At 44.2% G+C, this 17,460-nt stretch overlaps 2 protein-coding genes across 11 annotated transcripts in view; one reads left to right on the top strand and one right to left on the bottom strand.

Annotated features, from left to right (window-relative positions):
- Positions 1–2,356, top strand: part of fgd4a (FYVE, RhoGEF and PH domain containing 4a) — a 53,162-nt gene extending 50,806 nt beyond the window's left edge. For all 8 annotated transcript variants that reach the window (XM_051382868.1, XM_051382872.1, XM_051382870.1 and 5 more), the window contains one exon: positions 37–2,356. In XM_051382868.1, coding sequence (XP_051238828.1) covers positions 37–294 — 258 coding nt within the window. In that variant the 3' untranslated portion in view covers positions 295–2,356. The remainder of the gene's footprint in view (positions 1–36) is intronic.
- A 487-nt stretch (positions 2,357–2,843) lies between these two features.
- On the bottom strand, positions 2,844–17,278 carry nup205 (nucleoporin 205). 3 transcript variants are annotated; one of them, XM_051382865.1, is made up of 42 exons: positions 17,196–17,278; positions 15,859–16,001; positions 15,540–15,711; positions 15,244–15,388; positions 14,956–15,115; positions 14,546–14,774; positions 14,225–14,389; positions 13,945–14,120; positions 13,696–13,812; positions 13,348–13,485; positions 13,098–13,248; positions 12,683–12,888; positions 12,304–12,486; positions 12,037–12,087; positions 11,459–11,668; positions 11,097–11,334; positions 10,818–11,007; positions 10,474–10,594; positions 10,264–10,345; positions 9,952–10,116; positions 9,715–9,839; positions 9,460–9,574; positions 9,034–9,183; positions 8,845–8,919; positions 8,514–8,671; positions 8,325–8,405; positions 7,972–8,163; positions 7,525–7,726; positions 7,312–7,410; positions 7,044–7,192; positions 6,615–6,806; positions 6,369–6,490; positions 5,916–6,048; positions 5,465–5,591; positions 5,254–5,327; positions 4,991–5,119; positions 4,645–4,771; positions 4,277–4,449; positions 3,995–4,124; positions 3,680–3,808; positions 3,501–3,577; positions 2,844–3,375 (listed from the first exon to the last, which is right to left on the bottom strand). In XM_051382865.1, the coding sequence occupies exons 1-42, from the start codon at positions 17,221–17,223 to the stop codon at positions 3,223–3,225; spliced, it is 5,982 nt and encodes a 1,993-aa protein (XP_051238825.1). In that variant the 5' UTR covers positions 17,224–17,278; the 3' UTR covers positions 2,844–3,222. The 3 variants fall into 3 exon arrangements, with proteins under 3 accessions (XP_051238825.1, XP_051238827.1, XP_051238826.1); XM_051382867.1 differs by having other exon boundaries at positions 4,277–4,425; XM_051382866.1 differs by having other exon boundaries at positions 7,044–7,189.
- Between the last annotated feature and the right edge of the window lie 182 nt (positions 17,279–17,460).

Raw genomic sequence — 17,460 nt, 5'->3', positions numbered from 1 at the left:
ACAGATAATCTCTCCATCCCTGACCACTCTCCTCAGGACGTGAAGGCCCAGAGTACTATCCCGCTCCTGGGCTATAATGTGGAGGACACAGAGTCTTCGAACACCTTCCGCCTCTCTCAGTCCAAGTCCATCCACAGCTTCACGGCCGACAACGAGGATGCCAAGCAGCGCTGGCTGAAGGTGATTCGAGTGGCAGTGACGGGGGAGGTGCCGGAATGCCCTCAGACCAACGGCAGCAGTGCCAACGTGATGGACAACAACAACACACAAGAAGCGGGTACTGATAGCACATAAGGGTGCAAGCAAACTACCGTTGGATTGATCAAGAAAGACAATACGTGCAGGTTGTGATGCACACATATAATACAAATGCACACTCTCCATGCTGTCCTTAAATCTGAATCTTAAAGACAAAGTGGAAAAAAATCAGTGCTGGATAAGCTGCCTTTTCTTGCCACTCTCCTTTTTCCCACTTTCTTCATGGATTTTCTCATAAACCCGCAAAAAGAACTTCTGATTCACTGCTAGAGCTGTGCTGGATTACTAAAGGACACGTCTGGTACAATCAACACTAGAGCAACGGGGCCTCAGGATTGATCGACTTCCCTCAAACAGGCATTATTAAGGACAGCTCAAACTCAGATGTCAACTCCTCTTGAGCCAGTGGACAACCACAGACTTACACAGCGCCCTGTACAGGATGTGAATCAAAGCAAAAGGATGGTCCAAACTAAGTCTGCTGGTGCTGTAACTCAACTCTGTGTACCTGTGTAGTATAAATGTTTTGTTTATTTCTTTTCAAAAAGGAACAATATGTTTTTCGTGTACAGAAATCAGTTCGAGAAATTGGTTTTGATAACATAGATACGATATCTGTATGATAAAAAATATTTACAGTATTCCCGCTTTTCTTTGCTTGAGAAGATGGTTTCAAAGTGGGAAAATGATCATGTGTTTGGATAATAATGGTCTCATCTCCCTCTCTTACGGCTCAATGAAAATCCATCAACAGTCTAATCAAACTCTGGATGCACGTTGGCTGATCTGCTTTGCTGTAGTGTGTTTTCTATGATATGGATAAACTCTTCTGCCAGTGTGTCACAATGGCAATACATATTGTGAGTTAAGAAACCATTTATAGATCAAATAACCAAATGTGAATGTTTTTGGCTCACCCAGTGTCAGGTGCTTCATCATATTGATGCAAACATCTTGTGAATGCATTACTACAATAAATCAGTCCTCCTCATTGATTTTCAGCATTGCCTACAATGCAGCCAGAGCTATACAAGGGGGCAATTTCAGAAGGTTTTGGAGAATTGCAAGAACCAGATCTTTTTAAAACAGTCACAAATGGAGCAGCAGAGGCCGAGATATCCTCAAGCCATGCTTCAAAAACACTGGGTCCTACAAATCCCATTTTGCAACACAATAGTGGCTTAGATCTTCCCTGCTCGTTAAACCCCCAGGACTTCTGTCGTATATTTGAAGTCTCAAACCAAACTCTCATGACATCACTATGACGTGATCAGGGTTATTTTCCCCGACTTTAGAAAGCGCCCTGCAGAGTCTCCAAGGACATTACATTACACAACTGTTTTCAGAGCTTGAGTTGTACCCTGTCCATCACAAGTACACTGACGTTTCTGTGTGAAATCAGTGGAGTGCCCCTTTTAAAGGTATAGCTACCTTCAATTCCCAAATCTCTATAATCTCACAATATGTATTGTCATACATCACCCATGTTTGCATTAAAAACAGGATGAATGGTAAGTGGACCTTAGAGATAAGCGGGGATCATCGGGTCTTCGTGTGGCAGAGTTTTCTATTTAGATGCAAATGCAGCACAATCAGATATAACAAAGCTGGGGCGAGATATGTAAATGTGTTTTTAATGCTGTAATTAATTTTATTATTTAAAGTAATTTATAGAGTATGATAAGCATGATCTGTTAAAGTAGCACACAGTCGTTCCCTCACAACTTCGACTTCAGGAGTGCAGTAGGTAGATTTTTTTTTCCCCCGGGAGCAGATGTTTTTCCACTAACTCGTCGGGACGCGTCGCCTTGGTTCTTCAGTGTGACAGCGACCGGTCACAGTGCTGGATGGACTGTGTTCCAAGTCCCCCCCCCCCCCCCTCCGTGCTCGATGCTGGTGCTCACCTGAGTCTCACCCACCCCCTGAACTCCTCAGTATTCAAATAAAAAAACAAAAGCACAAAACTTCCCTGTCTGTAAGATCTGAATGTATATCCAGATTTTGTAAGTCCTCCCCTCCCCCAAAGGTTTGAGAAACTACGCACTTTACAATCTTATAAAGTGTACCTTCTAAGAAAATAAAAACAGATTCAATACGATTTCTGTGGCTCTAGCTTGTTGTAATATTACTGCTTGAATGATTTGACCTACAAGGTGTTACCACAGCGATTCAATCCAGTCTGACACTTCTGGTCATATCAGTCATTGTGATGCTACTTTCACAAAGAAACGTCTCCTTTTGGTTCCTTGTTTTGCTTCTCCTGATAAGAAGATTTTCACAATGAGTCACCCAAGACGTGCACATAAAAACAGGTGAAGTCAGTAGTTGCTGTTTTATCAGAAGTGGCCGACGGTCTGTGTACGTGATAATTAGTACCGACAAAGTAAGAATACGGCAGATCAAACAATAGTTTCTATTCATGCACACTGTACTCTCACCTTAGTGCATGATGAGAATACAGCGTGCATGAATAGAAACTAAGCAGACAGTGATTTCAGACTGCTATCCAAAAAACAAAATAAATTGTGCTAACTGGTGATGTTTAGGTGATTTGCTATGTAATGTATGTGTGAACAAGACAAGCATTTAACAGATTTAGAAAACGTTTATTTTCACAAAAAGAAAAAAAAGAGAAAGAAATCAGAGCAAACAAAAGTAAATCATTCTCTTATTGAGTAAAAATTTCATAACTGTATTGTGCAAGTTACTTCTTAGAGGAACGCTTCTTGCATGGCATTAGTCAGAGAATTAGGACTGGTCACACAGAATGCACCACGTGTTGTGATGGTGTAAACAACAGGTTGGTAAAAAGGAGAGATGCTGCCAGAAAAAGCAAACTGACAGAAAGTTGGAGTCCTTGGTAGTTTGGTTTGCTGGTGCTGCTTGGCAACAGGTTTTCATTCAATTCAAGAAATGGAGTATTTGGGGTCTTGGCCAGTCTTTGTATTTGTGTGTGAGTCTGTCTCAGCTTTTGGGCTGTCGGAGGAGACCGCGGATCCTGCGAACCAGGGCCTGGATGAAGGTGTAGCGGGAGCGGACCTGGCTGTACAAACCCTCCACCTCCAGGAGCTTCCTCTGCAGAGCCTCTCCGAAACCGGCAGCCATGTCGCTCTTCAGCTGTGTTCAGGCAAACAGAAGGCAGAGGGGATTAGGAATAATGTAGGTGCTAACATAAATATGTACACAACATAATGCTCATGCCCATGTGTGCAACATGTACACGCAGCTGGCTGTTGGCTTACCACGTCGAGGTCTTGCTGGCTGACTCTGGAAAGGCCAAGGCCACGACTTCCACTTCCCTGCAACCCGCCAAACGAGTCTGACGAAAAGAAATGTTTCAATTAATGACTACAATCAAGCTAAACTCATTCGATTTCAACCCTGGCTTAAATGTGGATTCAGCTGTAACGTGTCTTCTCACCGTCTGTGAGGCGTGATCTATACAAACTGGCTCCAGGCAAAAGGGAGTCCTTGGGGTCAGTGGGAGTACAATGCAACAGGTAGTACTCCAGGTGGCGCCACAGCACAAACAAACACGTCTCAATAACATCTGAGGAAGACGTTAGTCAAGGCATTTTATTGCAATTCAATTGTGGTATTTATACAGAACTCCCAAAGAAATAATATACAATAACCTATATATATATATATATATATATATATATATATATATATATATATATATATATATATATATTTATTCAGTTCTGGTGTGCCTGCAGAGGGAAAAGGATACAGGAGCACAGGGCCAGCAGCTTGGCTCTGTTGTTGATAAGCTGGACCAGTCGTCTTTTGGCCAGCAAGCTCCTCTGGACTGATGAGATTTTCTCCACCCCTCCTGGGCCTGATACCAGGCCTTGGCACAACTACAGAGAAGATGTCTGCGGTTACAACTCAAAACGATGCATTTTGGAGCCAATAAGGTGCATAACAGAAAGAATAGTTACATTTAAATTCACCATTTATAGAAAACTGTGCTGAGTGGGTACAGTGATTTAGTGTATAGGTCCATCGTTACCTCCTTGAGCTCCTCAGGCGGCAGCTGATCCAGACTCTGCAGTTTTCCCAGGCTTTGTCTGTGACTCTGGTGGAACCGGAAGAAATCTGCAGCGCTGTTCTTCAGCAGGTACATGACCAGACCCAGGCTGGGGGCACGGGAATAAGCCACTGATGGCAGAGTGGATGAGAGATCTTAAAAAATAAGAATCATGGTTCAATGTCATGCTTCAGTGAATGAGTGAAGCTAAAAGGGGCTCAAGAGATTCCGGATTTCTAGATTGATCAGGTATCAGACACTGAAGGAAGGAACAATACAATTTATGTTCAGACAGTGACAGGAGTCAAATTCATTTTACTCTGTTTGAGTATGGACAGAATATCACTGACCTGCGCGTCCCCCGTCCCTGCCAGCTGGCTCGCTGCCTGACGGGCTGAAGAGGCAGATGCTGAACTGGGCCTGGGTTGAGCTCTGCAGCAGCAGTGTTTGGCAGTACTCCATGATGTTAGCACACACCTGGGCACAGAGGACAACACCTTTCAGGTCACTGGCAATAGAGTGTTGATAAATAATCCTGAGTATAGATGCAAGACTCTACACACATTGTTTCAGTGCCGTATTTATCTTTTTTTTCTCCTCTCACCATCCATTATACTGCTGAAATCTTACAAAATACCAAATAAATAATCACAGGCATCACCATACATATTTTACTATGAATTCTTTTTGACAGACCTGCTGCATGGCCACCTCCATCTCCTCTCGCCTGTCTGCGGAGTCTCCAGGTGCAGCGATCTCAGCCTGCTTTAGCAACCTCTCGCGCTCGCTACCCGCCAGACGGCCAAGCAGGGACAGACACAGGCGCTAAAAACAGAGGAGACTTACCATCAACTGTACAATTCACACATTTTAATTAGCATGCATTAGCAGGGATAAAGAAGACGACAACAAAAACACATAAACGTTACACCTGACAAAAACAATGACAGCTATCGAACCTGGAATCTGTTGATGTGACCCTGGAACTCCAGAAGAGCAGCACTGTTGACCTCCCCACCCATCTCAAGGGCACCTGAGAGAACAAGCAAATACATGACCAAAACCCTTCATGGAGTCTCTGATATGTGAATATGTGGCTTGCACAGTGGAAGTGGGAAAATGTAACAGAGAACAAAGTGGATAAAAAGAGAAGATTGTTTATGATTGTACCTGGCAGAGCTGTCTTACTGATGATGCCAGTAAGCAGAGAGAGCTCCTGCAAAACTCCCATACTGAGCTCCTGACAGCGCAGCAGGGACTGAATGGTGTCTGCATGGACTATCAGCCACTGGAGAATCTACACACACACACACACACACACACACACACACACACACACACACACACACACACACACACACACACACACACACACACACACACACAGAAAAAGAGAAAGGTAGACTGTAAGTGCACGCTGACAGTGCAAATTCAAGTCGTATAAGATACACTTTTTATTTGCTATCCATCTGATCACAGATCTGAAGCATTAACCCCAACTCGGGTCTACAGAGTCAGAACAGGCACAATATAGCTATTTGATATAACGAATGGCATTAATAACATGCTTACTTTTAGGATTTTTAAGGTAAATGTAGTCCTTCAGTAGTTTTGTGCTTACCTGTGCTGCCCCCTGCTGGTGATTCATGGTGGTAGAGGTCAGGATCACCTGAAAGAGCCTCAAGGTCGGTAAGAGAATCTGCCTGTAGCGGTCCATAGGGCTGGGGATGAAGCCTGATGGGTCCCTCATCACCCTGTAGACCACGAGAGAACAGACACAGACTTAAGTGATACTATAAATAGACACCGTAAGAACAGAGGTCATTTGTTCAAGAGAGAAAGAAGCTGCAGTCTAATTAATGCATTCTCCTGGGAGGAACAAGTTGCTGACTCATACCAGTCCAATATAAAGTATTGAAATGTCCATATTAGTAAAATCAGAGTGAGACGTGAGACGAATGTAGGTGAATATTCTATTCAAAATGTCCAGTACACAAACAAAAATATCAATAACATCACAATTTAATATAAATAAAAACACACCACCTCTTTCCTTCCCTTTCCACATCCATACCTGTGTGCATCGCTGTCAGGTACCATGTCAAACACCTGACACTCTATCAGCTGCGCCACCAGCCCACAGCGCAGCAGCTCCACAGCCCCCTGACCCGTCTTGGCCACACGAGTCAGCAGAGCCTGAAAACACACAGCAACACACAGCTTGTACCTTCATAATCCTGAGATTATATGATAATACAGAGGCGTTTAGGCAAAGACGACTGGTCCTACAGTGTGTCTGTTTAAGTGCACATCTCCTCACCATCTTGCTCTCATAGATGTAGAGTGGTTTGAGGAGGGGGGGCTGAGGTGTGAGCAGGGTCTGCAGGGCGGCATCATCCTGTCTCAGGCTCTCCACTAGGGAGCGCAGGTAGCCGCTGTTGCAGACGTAAACAAGCCACTGATTCTGACGGTCTATGGACAGGATCCGGTCCAGCACTGCCAAAGCCAGCATCTGACAGACGGGGGAGAGGATGACAAAGCAAGCACTGACAGTAAGACAAAGAGCCTGGCTACAGTAGTTATTTGCATTTGTGACAGCTATTAAGACTGGATTAATCTCATGTATATTTAGCCCTCAATAGTCTCAATAGGCTACTGTAGACCTTCAGTTTCAAAAACTTAATTTTTGTCTGCTTTGTCAGACAACTGAGTAAGTGTATGAGTCATACGGCTGTTATTTGGCTCTTACCCTGCTAATTTCATGACCGTCACAGGCGTCCCGACACACCACCTCCATGAGAGCCTTGCCATAGCTCTCAATGATAGCAAGGTTCTCTCTTTGTAGTTTGGAGAAACCATCTTCAGGGGCTGTGAGACGCTCCCACATTGCCTTCCCTGCTGGAGGAATGAATAGGGAGATTTTATCAGATGACCCAAACAACATCTGTACGATTGTCCCTTTAAAATAATTCCAGATAAGGGACTTAGTTATCTGTATTAATGTTTCTGTGTTGTACCTGCTTGCAGAGTGTCTGGTTCTTCAGGTTTCTGGGCGATTTGAAGGTAGTACAGCAGAGAGCCGTACAAGTGAGCACGCAGACGCTGGTATCCGCCTCCTTAAAGTGTAAAATACAATATTGTAAAATCTAACAGAATTAAGGTTAGGCAACATATGCCATGTGAGAAATCTGGGTTTTTGTGGGTGAAAACAATTTGAAGTCATCACTAACCGGTGCACAGGATGAAGTCCAGCAGCTTGCGGAGAATCAGATGCAGGGCGGAGTTGGCGATGGAGGCAAAGCCAGAGGACGCTTCTAGTCCCACCCCTTGCTGCTGCTCAGACAGAACTGATTGGCTGAGGTGGGCTGTCAGAGTGAAGACTGCCCCAGCAACAATGGGCATCAGTTCTCCTGCTGCATCCTCAGACAACACCTGGACAATGCACGCCAACATTTACATGAAGTTCTTACAACAACCTGCAGATTTTAGGTATTTGATCAGCTCTGACTGAAACTAATTTGTAATTTCACACAAATACAACTGTAATGATGAAGATCTTCTTCACTGTGACTGTGGGATGGGGTAAAATTGTACCACTTTTTTTCATACATTACTGCACGTTTGGATATTATTGCCACAGCAGTTTCATCCTCCATGTGACAAACATCCTCACTGACCTTATCATGCAGGTCTAGCAGCAGGTCTCTGATGATGAGCTGCCTGTCATCAGCAGGTATGAGATCAGCAGGACAGGCGGTCAGCAGGGTCTCCACCAGGCTCCTCCAGGACCGCAGCGCATGTCGCTTTGCACTCAAACTCCGACGGACTCGATTGCGTTCCACCACCTGCTGCAGGATGGAGTTCACCTCCTAAAAGAATACATCCAGGGACAAAATATTTAACACTCCAGCTTTTATCTCAATTTATCTTCACAGCATTAGTTATGGGAAATGCTCTTAGGTTATTCCTGCAGTATGGCATTTGGCTAAATTAAACAAACATAAAGTCCCATTAGTTTTAGTTCACTGACCTCCATTAACAAGGGCCTCTGTCCAATGGCTGCCATTCCTTGCAATGCATTCACCTCAGCGACCAGCACTCTGTGTAGCAACTGTGAGGAAAATTAAAAAAAAACATCAGTGGAAGACCAAACACATACAAAAAAATAGTTGAGACAACACAACAGGGAGAAAAGTACGTGTTCAACCTGGAGACCCACCTTGACGTTGCACACAGTGTGTCCTTGCTCATTCACATGCTCACAGTTGGAGATCACCTGCTCTATCTGAGTGCGTTCGAAGAAGTCCAGCTGCAGCAGCTCAGGCATATCCTGACTGAAGTCGATGGCGTCCAGCACACTCAGCAACTTCCTGCGCACTGATGGCATCAAACAAGGAAAAGATGAGAGTAAAAGTCAAAACCAATCTGGTATCATTCTAAAAGAACAAGAGCCCTAAATGACAGCTTGAATACTGTGCGAACAGTCCCTAAATGTTTATTGTATTTAGCTAACAATATTTGATTTGAATGTGTGCTAAGGTGGCACAAACCTTTAGAAACTGTGTCAAAATGCAAGAAACCACTGACTGATCTGGTTTCTTCCTCCATGCCGGATTCCCCATCAGCTAAAAAGAAAAATTGTGAGGGATCTGTATATTCAGTGTTGATCAGAGTATTAGCAGGCTTTGACAAATTGAATCTTTGAAACCAATAAGCATTAAAAATAAAGATAGATATACCTGTGTGCTGAGTATGTGGCTGGTCATCCAACAGGAGATTGACGAGGCGTTGTGTATGTGAACGCTGGCGGTTCAGTGACGTCACTCTCAGCTCAATTGCGGCGGTTTTCATGAGCCAAGACATCTGGGAGAGGGCAGCGATCTGATTGCCTAAAGAGAGCAGAAAGTAGAACAGAGGCAATGAAAAAATAAAAGACAACGTACTTTTTAGGGTATTTTCATCAACAGCCACCCATGAGCACATTTTATCAGTGACGTACTGTACATAGCTTTGTAATACTAAAATTATTTATACGATTATTTCCTTTTAGCAGAAATAGAAATCAACCACTAATTTTATACTAACTCCGGCCTCTTTTTTTCATGCTCTTCATCACATTCCCTATATTTTATTATTAGCAAGACGCTCAGCAGGGATGTACTCACTTGGCAGAATGAAGGGTAAGTGTTGCAGGTGAGAGAACAGGAAGTCCTGGCTGGTCCTCAAATAGCGCATGGTGGGTCCTGATGTGTCTGGGCAGGCACACAGCTGGTAGATCACCTGAGAAGAGGGATGACGCATAAACAAGAAAACGTCTGATTAATCGAGGTGCTTCTGTGCTACATCTCTCAACACGGAGGCTGATCTCAAGTGTCTAAGTGTCTAATTTCTGGGCATTAGTAGCAGAGGATGAAGAGCACCTGGTAGCAGAGCTCAGCCAGGTGTGGGGCCTGCTGTGTGAGTACAGGTCCAGATCTCTTCTCAGTGCCTCTCTGCAGCAGACTAAGGATGGCGTGCAGGCAGCTCCTTGGACACCCCAACACACCTGTTAACACACAGATGCACTGTCAACTAAGAGATAACATTCAGGTCATCTGATCCCTTTTTTCCCCGTCCAAACAAGAACCCCACAAATATCACTAAAGCTGTGGTCTGACCTGGGTCCTGGAGGTTGGTGGAGGACACAGGCTTCTTGACTTCATAGCCCAGAAGATACAACGCCAGGTTGGGTGTCTTCAGCTCCAAGGAGGTGATGAGCAGGTTCAGGATATGGATCTGGGTTTCGTGTCGGATTCTTGCGACCTTCTTTTGTAGGTCAGAGTCTGAAAGTTTGGGGGGTAGTGAAGAAGGTGAGTTTGAGCGTGACAGTTATCATACACAGGTTTAGATTTCACACTATTAAAAACAGCAGCATTTAAATTAAATGCAGAAGGTGGTACAGTTCTGAGACAACAAGAAGTCTCTCTCACCATCTCCTTTCTCTGCTCCCTCCTCTGCCTCTTCATTGTCCAGACACTCCACAAAGCCTGCCATAAGCTTGTCACTGACAGTCTGAGGGACAGACACAAATATTTTTCTTGATTTCTAACACAACGAAGGTTTAACACATCACCACAGTGCAGACCAAATAATATTCTGTAGGAAAAGTATTTTTCCTTAGTTAAGACTTGAAACTATACCTGGTCGTGTGTGAAATCTCCCACCAGCCTGTTCTGAATGTTGGGGTAGTTGGCGATGTGACGCAGGATCTTGGCACTCTGGAAGGCAGCCTCTGGGTTGGAGCTACTGTGGTACAGATACCTGCAAGAGACAAACACAGGTCGCCATTAAGTTATACCCATTCTGCACTTTTTCTTGAATAAAAAGCTACAGTGACTTCTGTTGAGGTTTTATAACATTTCAACTCTACTAACTAGTAAAGCATGAAGAGCTACAGGAAACATATGCAAAATAAACAACAGACTCCACACTCCATGCACAACCATGGCATCAAAACCACCTAATAAAACCTGGATGCCCTTACCTGGCAATATTGACAATGTGATCGGCCCTTCTAGTTTGAGGACTGACGCCCTGGAGGAGCTGCTCCAAGGGGGAAACCAGCAGGGAGGCCTGGCTCTCCCTAAGAAGGTCCATGAACACCACCTCCTTCTGCAGAGCCAAGTCCAGCAGTCGTAGGCAGTGCAGCACGGCCGACTCCAAGAGCTTCTTACCTGCAGGGGAAGAGTAACGAAGCATGTCAACAAACACACAAACAAGCAAACCTCACTCTCTCTGAGAGCAGCAGCATATGCTCTCTCACCAGGGAACGGTGCATAGGTGTCCAGCTGGCGTACACCCTCCTCCAGCAGGCTGAGGCAGAGTGCCAGCATGGGCGAGTCGTTGAGCAGGTGGAACATGATGCTGTGTCCAGGGGGCTTGTGGGCCGGGACCTGCTCCCCCTGCAGCTCCACCATCTCCTGGACAAAGTCCGACGGCTGGGGCTCGTAGTCCCGCAGCAGCTTGTGGAACACCTCCAGGACAGCATCAGCAACCTCCCACTGAGAGATCACAAAGGGTAAAAAAAAATGAACAGATGTATGTGTAGTTTGAAAGAGCATACATGATGCAGCTACATGTCTTCAACGTGTAAAGACACCGGGAGAGGACTACACTGCACTTTACCTTCTCAGCTGGACGGCGATATGCTCTAGTGGGGAAAGGCAGGAACACAGAGTTACGCAAGAAGTTCAGGTAGGGTTGAAAGCCTGGCACGCGTAACCCCGCCCCTAAATTAATGGGCAGGCTACTCTCGACCAATGTGCTGATCAGATGACAGAATCCTCGTGTCAGGGGGTACTCCTCACAGCTGGACTCGATCTCATTCAGCTCCACCTGAGAGACAAAAACAAATCAGAAAGTTTGCCAGATCCTAACAGGTTATATAACTTCTGTTTTTCACATTGATGACAGATTAAAGTACATTTTGTTCAATTACGACTGATTCTTTTCTAATTTGATCACAACATAACATTTCAACATAAGAACTCACTCACTCCCTGTCTGCATTGTTTTCCATTTAACAATATTCCCTTTGGGCATCAGTCTTAATGCAAACAAATTTAAAATGATCTTGCAGCTCCAAGTGGTCTAATTGCTTTCAGTACCAACTAATGAACCATCACCATAGACAGATAAACATTCAAAACTTAACTTTGAATTCCAGCATCCAGCAGCACATTCACAAACCACAAAAGACTCACCTCGATTCCAGCTGCCTGCCTCTGTCCTGGGGCTCGCACTGTCTGAAGGATCTGTGGTAAAACATAAAGTTACAAAACTTTAAATCTGATACACAAAGATCTGACAACAAAGTCAAAACAATGTCATAACACAACAAGAATGTAGTCTTGTCAAAGTTTAGTTTTATTGTTAGTCTGATATTATTGACACTTCACAGACTCACTACTTCATATGAGAAAAGGTAGACAATAAAAAAAAAAAAACTGTATTCATTTATAAAGGCTAACCTGCGTGTACTCCAGGGACTGCCAGAGTGAAGCAGCAATCTCTGGTGACTTCCCAAAGGCTGCCAGGCAGTGCAGGACCTCGGCCTTCAGGACGGGAGGAACGCTGCACTGTAGCAACCCCAACATCACCACAACTGGGGTCCACTGGGGATGCTCACACAACGCCAGTCGAGCATTTTCACTCTAGAAAACGTCACACACACACACACACACAACGCAACACAGTTAGGTAAAAACAATCTGAGGAACGTGAATATGACAAAGTTTTCTAAGTCAAAAGTATATAAGGAACTGAAAATAAGTTTAATCTTGACCTAAAAGCTGTTTTATATTACACATAATATATAAACACATGCTGCTAGTGAATGTTGTACCATACCCATGTGATGATGGTGGTTAGCAACTGAAAAAATGAGGTGAGTCCATCCAGCTCTCTTTGGGTGATGCCCCTTAGTGGTGGGTGGCGGTACTGGGCTGCGTCTGGATTTGGGAAGTCTCGTCGCAGGTTCTCATGGTAGAGCATAAGGGAGTGAAAAAAATGCTCCCAAGACACTGGGCTGCCCGAAACTCCCTGGATGTTGTCACCTGGATGTGTGTAAATGAAGTTCGTTGGTATTCATTTGGATATGTATCAAACTGAAACAATAGGCTTTTAACACTTTAATGTTCATATCACCTAAATCTGGAGGATTTGAAAGTATAATTTCTTTCATACCTACTACTGAACAGTCAATACTCTAATAACGGTTTCAATATCAGATATCAATGAAAACATGTACACAATCTGCTCTTACTATGAGTGGCTCCGTTGGTCTTAAGCAGGCTGAAGCAGTAGTGAGCACACTGAGGACCGTTGGCGAGGCCTTTTAGCATACGGAGATAGGAGATATAGAGAGTGGACGGCAGAAGGTCTCCCATCTGACGCACAAACTTGGACAGAACCACCTGCATTAAAGCATTCAAAAAGAAAGAAACTCTATTAAACAGAAAGACTCCAACTTTAACATTTTGGAATTTTTAGTGCAACCACGGTCCAGCTCTTACCTGTTTATGTGGAGGCCTTTGCAGTGCCATTCCCAGGTAGGATCCCTGCAGGGAGGTGTGTTGGAGAGACTCTGTGGGACACCAGAACTCCAGACCCAACTCCAGCCCAAATGAGTCCTTACTGTAAAACTCTCCTATCTGGAAAGACAAAGCAGTAACCAACACTGTGACTTCAACCTACAGTGTGTGCAGAATTTCTCTTTACATCATTCTGTTATTGTTTGCTTTAAAAGCTGCTCATCTAAGAAAGTATTCTATTCATTAGTGCCTCAACATTATCACTTAAACACATAAAATGTAAAACGCTTAAGTTAGCTGACAGGCGTATGAAGTGTGAAAAAGACTGACGAGGATCATGAGGTGGTCTAGGTCCTTGCGTAGCGATGATGGAAGCTCGCTGTCCATCTGTAGGGACATGTGCACCAGACGGGCATCCTCATCAGCGCGGTTACGAAGCTGTTTCACCTATAAAGACGGCAAAAAGATGTTCATTAAATAATGTAAGTAGTACACGAAAACAACAACCTGATAACCAATCAACAACATCTGACACTACAACATGCAATCCATACAAATCAACCTCTTTCTGTTTCTCACCTTCATTGGCATGAGTGCCAGGAAGTCTGTGATGAGTGAATGGAGGCGGCGGACGTAAAACTCTTCCTGGGCAAAACTCTCACATCCCAGCATGCCCTCCTTCATAAACAGGAAGACATCTCCCAGTAGAGCCTGGTCAGCCAGAGCCTCATCCGCCTCAGTGAATTCAACCAGGGCTGCACAGCACACACATACAAATACGTTACATTTAAATGGCTACTATCTTTGAAAACTCACTCGAAGGAACATTTAATTCATGTTTAAGAAATAGGGGCCGTACCGCCTCCCTGTGGTAGCTGAGAAAGGACCCTCAGAGAAAGAGCCCAGGCCAGTCGACACACAGCCTGCAGGCCTGGAAGCTTCCATGGCTGGCCGTCCATCAGGCGACTGTGCACTACGGACACATACTGCCTCTCAGTCAGCAACGGCAGCGCCTGGAGCAGATCTAGATGTACACGACACACAGAGACAGTCCTTTACTAGCTGCAAAAGCAAAAGGCTGAAACTAAGAGCAATCGTGCGCATAGCAGCAAGTGGATTTTAACCGGTGAGTTCAAGCAAGGCTAAAATTCTAGACTATATGTATTTAACATGATCTCACCATCTCTATCTTCTGTTCCCTGTTCTACAAAGCTAACATCCAAGCAGTAGAGCAGTGCCATGACCAGAGACATGTTCATGCTGTCCAATGAGCCATCAGCTTGAGCTGTCACTGTCTCCAGGTGGCCAATAAGAGCCAGGGTGTCATCTTTACTCAAAGGTGATTGGCAGGTCCATGAAAACAGGCTGTCTGCCAGGGCCTGCTGGGATTCTCTGATCAGGTCAGAAACCTGGGGACAAGGACAGAGAGGGTTAAAAGTTGTCCATGTTCCTCCGTCTGTATTCTTCCACTCCATGTTTCTACTTCAGTTACAGCAAAAAGCTGCTGGGCTTTGTCAGTTTGAGACAGAAATGAATATATTGTGAAGTTAATTATTTGGTTCCAAATGAACACAAAAGATTTGCTCCTACCTCTTTCCTGTGCTTCTCGTCGCCGAGGCCGCGCGCTTTCTGCAGACGTTCAAACTCACGAGTCACATTGATCTCTGACACCAAGGTTAGGATGCGTTTGGTCAGACCCTGGTTCATCAGTTCATCTGTAAAACGGGTTGTCAAAGCCACCAGCTCTCCACTGAGTGAGAAAACAACCAACAGTACAGATCAATAGCAAGAACACAAACACAATAACATGCTCATTATGTGGACCTTTAAAAGCACCTGTCATTGCTTGAATGTACTACCTGCAGATAGATTTATTACCTCAGGTCCAGGGTGAAGGTCTTGCCATGGCGTGACTGGATGAGTGTGCGCAGGGAGTTGGCCACACAAAGCTTTCCATCCCAGTAGAGAAGCACAGCTACTAGACCTCGTGTCAGACCTGGAAAATGTGGTTGCTGGTGCTCACCTGGAGACAGAAAATCAAATGTGAGATCACAATGTCTTTAGTGTTGACTGTTATACAAGGCAACCTCAAACAAAATAGCCATTATTTACTACCGTGAGTGCTGTATTGGTATTACGAAAAAATATTACATGGTCACCAAAGCCCACTTTACCTGCCAACAGAAGCTCCAAAGCCGCCAACTCTCCAATATCAAACAAATCACTGAGGATGAAGGCCTCTTTGAGAAGCTGCTCCGGAAGGAGCCGTGACCCCTGCTGACCTTGGATGGCGATGCCTTCAGTGCTGGCTTTACGCACCTTTTCTCTCTGCTCTGCACTCTTTGGCTACAAATGAGAAAACACCAAACCTATTAACATTACAGTCCCAGAAGTCACTGAACGTACGCTGCACAAGAAGAATACTATTGTAACATTCAAATATGATGTGACAGTCATTACAAAGGATGCGTTTGTGTTTGAACAGTATCTCACCGGGTTCCTAAAGAGTGAGAGAAAGTGCGCTTTGTGTTTCTTCAACTGCAGGTCCAGGAGGTGGACGCTCTCTGGCTGTCTCCTCAACACCGCCCCGTCCACCGTCTCCCACAACTCCTTCAGCGGCCCCCACAGACTGGCTCCTGGGTGGATAAATGGATTTTTAAAAAGGTCTTGCACATGCACATAAGCTGATTTCTACCACTGGATCATTTCTTTCTCTAATTTTGGCCATCAGCATCTCTTTTACACATTTTATTTATCCCGTATATGACAATCTGCTCCTGCACGCAAAACTGAACTCAACTTTGGCAAGAATCCAATTCTATTCTGGGAATATACAGTAAGTGAATCATCTCTTACGCAATTAATAGTCGTGTCATCTGATGACTGACAGGACGGATGTCAGGAAGTGAGTTTTTTTTTTTTATGATGTTGACATTTAGATCCTCTTTCAGACTGTTATGATGAGCAATACCTAGTATAGATATGATGTTAAATACATACAGCTTCATAAAAACTAATTTGTCGTTTGATTGACAGTAAAAGACTCCAGTGAAGTAACTTTAATATTACACAGGGCTGCACGATATGGTAAAATCATCATTTTGCGATATTTTGACAGATACTGTCAATGATTATTTTTGCACCACAAGTTTAAATTTCACTGAAAGAAATATTACAATCACGACAATCAAACCAAACAAATGTAGAGAACAAGATGTGTAGGCCACAGTAACTACAGTGCTTCATTATAATGCTGTTTTATCACATATTTATCACTCAGCACCTTAAAGATTGCAGCTTCTGCCCAAATATATTACATTACTTTTATTATTCTTGAATCTAGGAGCTGTCTGTTATTGTAGATTCATCACTTACACCCTGTATTTATTGACTACTGTCTCGTAAAGTCAACAACAAATCACATGTGTACAAACAAATGAGTAAACAACTGCCACTGACAGGAGCGATGTAAGATGTTAGTTTCAGCCTAAATATTCGCTGTTACACGAACTGGTCTGGGAGTTAACTTCAGGCGTGGTGCAGTAGAACCACAGTGTGCCAAAAAACACCAAAAACACCAAAAAAACACCAAAAAAACACATTTCTTTGCTTGCTCCAAGTCAGTTTCGTTTACTTCTTCTTCCCTAAGCTAAGTTAGCCTAGCAGCCGGAGCCTGACCCATCACCATGCGGTCACAAGCGAACAACATGAGACACAGCCGGCTACGGAAGGCGAACATGTGCGTGTTTATCGGTGAAATCACGACCCGTAGACAACTGCAAGAAGACGGACACAATAACGTTGCTTAATGATAGAAATATAGTTCATACCCGAATTTACCGCCATCTGCGCCGCCATGATACGCTCGGAAAACTGGACAGGAGTCTCTGCGCTTGTGCCGGTGTACAATTTAAAAAGATTAATTCTCTAAACACGCTTTGGTAATATTTTTAGCAACGAAATATGAACCACTACTAGTTTTATGTACATTCTGGGTAATTTAATCTGTAATATATTTAAACTATTGCCGTAAGTCTGTACAATCTGTTCAGGCGGGGTCCTCAGACCGTTGGAGCCGTCGAGATGTGCAGCTGG

This window comes from Dicentrarchus labrax, unplaced genomic scaffold (genome assembly GCF_905237075.1).
Source record: "Dicentrarchus labrax unplaced genomic scaffold, dlabrax2021, whole genome shotgun sequence".
NCBI classification, from domain to species: Eukaryota; Metazoa; Chordata; class Actinopteri; family Moronidae; genus Dicentrarchus; species Dicentrarchus labrax.
This window is presented reverse-complemented; position numbering and strand designations above follow the sequence as displayed.

What these genes read in the sequence shown, in the direction of transcription:
- nup205 (XM_051382865.1), bottom strand. Translation starts at nt 17,223, where the DNA reads ATGGCGGCGCAGATGGCGGTAAATTCGG. An exon ending in CTTACCCTTCATTCTGCCAA is followed by an intron (nt 9,184 to 9,459) that starts GTGAGTACATCC and finishes TGCTCTCTTTAG; the next exon opens with GCAATCAGATCGCTGCCCTC. An exon ending in GCCAGCAAGACCTCGACGTG is followed by an intron (nt 3,376 to 3,500) that starts GTAAGCCAACAG and finishes GCCTGAACACAG; the next exon opens with CTGAAGAGCGACATGGCTGC.